This window comes from Mesitornis unicolor, unplaced genomic scaffold (genome assembly GCF_000695765.1).
Source record: "Mesitornis unicolor isolate BGI_N332 unplaced genomic scaffold, ASM69576v1 Scaffold9063, whole genome shotgun sequence".
Classification (NCBI taxonomy): domain Eukaryota; kingdom Metazoa; phylum Chordata; class Aves; order Mesitornithiformes; family Mesitornithidae; genus Mesitornis; species Mesitornis unicolor.
Genome location: NW_010176656.1, coordinates 1 through 5,218, shown reverse-complemented (window position 1 = coordinate 5,218; position 5,218 = coordinate 1). Strand labels below are relative to the sequence as shown.

General features: G+C 50.0%; 1 protein-coding gene across 1 annotated transcript; it reads right to left on the bottom strand.

The window, feature by feature from the left end:
* Positions 1-2,025: 2,025 nt before the first annotated feature.
* Positions 2,026-2,599, bottom strand: LOC104533612 (microtubule-associated proteins 1A/1B light chain 3A; the record flags this gene model as incomplete). The annotated part of the gene is made up of 2 exons (XM_010181795.1): positions 2,026-2,188; positions 2,493-2,599. Coding segments are annotated over 2 exons (270 nt in total), but the record flags the coding sequence as incomplete, so codon positions are not given.
* Positions 2,600-5,218: the final 2,619 nt, after the last annotated feature.

Below are 5,218 nucleotides of genomic sequence, written 5' to 3'. Positions count from 1 at the left end.
AGAATTTCTTCCTAATATCTAGTCTAAATTTGTCCCAGTTTAAAGTCATTACTTCTTGTCCTATAATTCCATGCCCTTGTAAAATGTCCCTCCCCAGCTTTCTTGTGGGCTCCCTTCAGGTCCTGGAAGGCCGCTATAAGGTCCCCCAGAGCCTTCTCTTCTCCAGGCTGAACAACCCCAGCTCTCAGCCTGTCTTTGTAGGAGAGGTGCTCCAGGCCTCTGATCATCTCCCATGTCCTTATGGTGGGACTGGATGCAGCACTGCAGGCAGGGTCTCACCAGAGTGGAGCAGAGGAGGAGAATCCCCTCCCCTGACCCACTGGTCATAGTGGGAGGGCCGAGGTTATGGAAGTTGCATGGGTTTATACTTCTAGTGGAAGTAAAACATCAAATGCACCTCAAATTACTGAACTGTTAGACGCTATACACTTCCAGAGAAATGTGTTATCATTCATCAGCCAACCCATACTGACAGGAGGACAAATGAAGAGATAAGAAATAGTCAACAGATATTGCCGCCAAAGATGCAGCATGACAGCCACATGAACCACCGGCCTTACAAACAGTCCAATGGTTCAATCTCGTGTCACTTATGGAAAGATATGTTGACTGTTCCTGCTGGAGAAATTGTCTCTAGGAAAAGGTAGGAAGTGACCAAAGATTCCCAGGGAATATGGAAAGCAGGTATGGAAAACCACCTTATTTTACAAAAGCAGTTCCCATAGCAAAAATCCATCACCATCGAGGGCATTTTGGGTCTGCTGCAGTAGCCCAGTGCTAAAAATTGGTTCATGCCAAGCAAACAGAATCTAAACCCTTCCGTGCTGGGCAGTGCAGAGGGATTAGAGCGAGCAGGGAAACCCACTGAGATGCTAAACGGCCATCAGCCCCTGCCTTTGGTTGGAAACATTAACAAAGACAAATGAGATGGGAACAGAACATTCCTACAAGACACGACTCGAATTTATGTTTATTTTATATATATATATATACCTTTGTATAGATTAAACTGGGTGGGGTTTTATCATACACATTTTTTTTTTTGGTATAATACATGAGAAACGGGAAGGGGAACATAGCAAATATAAATCAGTACATTCCTGGAGCAAACTCTGCCACACTGAGACTGAAAATTTGCATGCAGTGGGGAGACAGAGAGAAGGGAAATCAATTTTATTAAAAAACAAAAAAAAAAAGAAGAAACAAAGACAATTTCGGTACAACTGTCAACAGAGGAGCAGCACTATGTATGGCAAACCTGTATAAATTAAAAGTAAATTCCACTCTGACATCTACTATGCTTTAAAGTGCAATGAAGCCCGATTCGTTTACCTACAGAATACAGGAAAGATTACCCCCTCTCCCCATTCCAATCTAGCCCTAAAAAAAAAAACAACCAACAAAAAAAAACCAACCCAGTAGAATAAAATCTAAAAGATATACATTATCCACAGTCCTACAGAGACGCCTACATCTACTCAGTAGCACCAAGATCTGATATGGGTGTAATTAAAATCAATTAAAACTCGGGAGCGACGGGAATATCTGTCTGCTTCTTTTGTAGCCCTCCTGCCTTTTATTCGCATCTTGGAGGAGAGGCGGCTCTCCCTGTGCTGAAAGCGAAGGCGACAGCGTCCTGTCCGCTCTCCATCGCCAGCCGAGCTGTTTTGGCAGTAGGCTACGGACACACACACACCCACGGACACAGCACAGCGAGAGCAGCTGAAGGATACACGGAGGAGGTGGGACGGGAAGCCGAGGCCCCACGTACGCGCGTGTGGGCGTCTGTACGTATGCGTGCGCGCGTGTGGAGGGAGCGGGGCTGATCTACACGGAGGTGAAGGGTTGTGCGAGTCCAACACGCGTCACGAGCCTCTTTGGTGACGGGGTGATGGGAAGGGGAGGGAGGGAGAAAAAGGGAGTCAGCACAGTCCCTCTCTTGCGAGCCTCTGGTCGCGTTGTCTTCCAAGGCCGGGGGCCTGTGCGCCACAGTTCACGTCTGCACGTGCCGCCTCTCAGCAGGCGTCAGTAGCCAAAGGTCTCCTGGGAAGCATAGACCATGTAGAGGAAGCCATCCTCGTCCTTCTCCTGCTCGTAGATCTCTGAGATGGGAGTAGACACGCTCACCATGCTGTGCTGGTTCACCAGCAGGAAGAAAGCCTGGGTAGGATTCAGCTGCAAGCGGCGCCTGTGGGGACAAGGGCAGGAGGGCCTGGGTCAAGCCCCCTGGGGCAGGCACTGTGGCAGCAAGTTCTACCTCCCCACAGCAATGCTGTTCACGTGGGGCCAGGCCCACATGTAACAGAAGGGGATTGGAGACCCCTCCTCAGCTCATGGAGTGTCCCCGTGAGGAGGTCAGTGTCCTTCACCAGACACTAAGAACCTGCCCCTCCCGACCCCATAACTGTCTGCAGCACAACACAAGGACATTGTGGTTGCCACGTCTCCATCCCCACCCTCGGCAGCTGCCTCATCCTCACCCCACCACTCACCGGATTATTTTGACCAATTCACTCATGTTGACATGGTCTGGGACAAGGAACTTGGTCTTGTCCAGCACTGGCAGCTGTTTCTCCCCTTTATAGCGTTCGATGATGACCTGAGGAGAAAGCCAATGGTAAGGTTAGTCCCAGTTTACAGTGCCGAAGCACTGGCCTCAAGGTCAAGCACAAATCAAACTCGCACAAGTGGAAAAGTTGAGGTAAAGCCCCACTTTGCTTCACCCTCACAGGAAAATGAAGAAAAGGACTTGAGCAGTGAGCAGCAGAGAGAGTCACCTGGCTGCCTGAGCCAGACAGTGGAGGGCATCCAAGAGAAGTGAACTACACCAGCAATTGCTCTGGCTGGCTGAGAAACAGCAGGCATCAGTGGACTGATGTAGCTACCTCCCCCGACGTGCAGGAGATCTGGAAGAGGAGCGCAGTGTATTTTAACACCACTTTCAGACTGACCAAAACCGCAGGTTTTGCTGGCTTGAGCTAAGGACTGAACTCGTGGAGTGCAGCAAGAGACATTTTCCTTCCCTTTTGTGCCATAACTCTGGGCTGCTGCCATTCAGCACCGCCCTGCTCGCTCAGCAACAGCTGTGGATATTCCCAAACGAGCAGTTTTTAGAAATCACTGCGAAGCCACCCGAGGCATCCCTGCAGAAAGGGGGAGTTTGGATTTCACCAGTCCCACTCCTCATGTCAACATTCAGACTCCAAAAAGGATCAGAAACCCACGGCCGCTTCTCCCGTGTGCCACCTCAACTGTGCCGTGAGCTTTCAGGACATTTCAGCACGGTGCCACCACGGGGACAGCCCAAGCTGTCCTCTCCTGCAAGAGGTCTCGCTGGGGAAAGCTCTCACCATACATTCTGAAACAGCTACACGTGACTTCTGCTCAGTTTCCCTGCTATTACAATTAAGGAATTTCTTCTGTTCAGGAGTGTCTGCTGACAGCTGTGATTGCTATTCTGAACCAGCTTGGAAATGTACTATTTGTATTCTAAGAAACAAGGCGGTAGGCGGCTAAAATAAGTAATGAGATTACTTACAAAGCTCAATATGTTCCCATTACAGTGATACTCTGACTCTCACATCTCTTCAGTACCCAGTTGTTTTCTCCATGGAAAGACACTTGTACACTCATCAGCTCATCATCCTCTCCGAGTCGAGCCTGAACATCATTTTTCACTCTAAGGCAGGGAGTTCCCATCAATCATTTTTGCAAGTCTTTTCCAAAAATATATGGGAGACTGCAAATGCCTTACGACGGGAGAGGGATGGAGCAGCATGCAGAGATGAGGATCCCCAGAAGATGGCTCTGCAGAGCCAGAAGGATCAGGAGAACCCCTGGGGACGCTGATTTGCCTTTCCCCTAACCATTTAATGACACACCAGCCTCTACCGGCAGCAGAAACGTAACTCCTGCTGCCTGGACATGTCAGAGCAAAACCAGTCGCTCTGCTTGGGATGCTGCAGCATCACCAGTGAGCCGGGAATGGCTGAGGAGCTCCCCACTGCAGGGCTTATCCTAGTATTTAATTTGAGTCTTACTTGGACAGATGAGTATTTTGGCTATAGGGAGATGAACAGTCTCAGAGGCTGAACTCTCCCAACTGCTACATACAGCGATGCTGCTCTGGCCACTGGGAAACACAGAGGCAACAGTGAGACCTCGAGTTTTTAATAGCAGTTTGCACAAACAGGCAGCTAACCAAACAAACCTTTACGTGCAGAGAGGGCCCTGTACACTGGGCTATGCCTCATTTCTCATTTACATCTAGCAGAAACAGAGGCAGACGTTATAACCCATGACAAGCCTCTCAATCAGCCCAAGAATGGGCTGAGAAGGACGTCCTGGCTGTTAAAGCAGCAGCTGCCTCCTGCCCTGAGCACACAGGGCCTGTCATGCAGAACAGCTCCAGGAGTTTCTGTCTCCAGAACATGAGCTGCTATTTGGGTGACCCAGCTACGGGAACAGGTGGCCAATGGAAAAAACGCTCTTGTCTGGCTCTGCAGGAAAATGCACGATCAGATACTACTATTACAGCCCTGTGGCCACAGGACTTCTATACAAAGCCACCTCCTCTCCTGTATCCTCTTCCAAGCTGCTGCCTCGGGCCAGGGGTTTCCTCAGGGTGGGAACCCACCCCGGATCACATCACATAAATAACACGAGCTGGGCACAGGTGGGAAGGCTTTGGACAGAGCCTGGGGTCCTTGGTCCCATCACAGAGCATTTATAAACTCAACCATATAAATTCATATAAACTCAATTATATAAATTCATATAAATTCTGGAGCCAGTCTGAAGAGGTGGAAAGGGCTTTTGGTAGCGAATGGGGCCAGATATGGCAGCCTGCCAAAGGCAAGGCTGCCACCGCTCCATGCCCCCAGGTCCAACCAGCAGCTGCATTTAGCATTACAGTGCTTTCAAAAATGGTGCTGTGCCCAGCACAAGCTGTTCCCCACTGATTTTAGACTCCCCAAGGCTCACCAGGGCTGGTTTAAAGCTTGCAGCAACTCCTCAACAGGCCCCGGTTCAATGGGCTCCAGAAAGACAGCACTGGGGCTGACAGTAAGCACAGTCCCCCCATATCTATGTGGGGCAGCCTCAGCCTCCTCTGGAAGTACCCTCATGGAAACAGGACAGAAATGCCCTTCCCTGGGCACAAAGCCAGGCCGTGCACTCTGCAAATCCTCCTGGCCCCCTGTCAAAGCAAAAAGGGCTG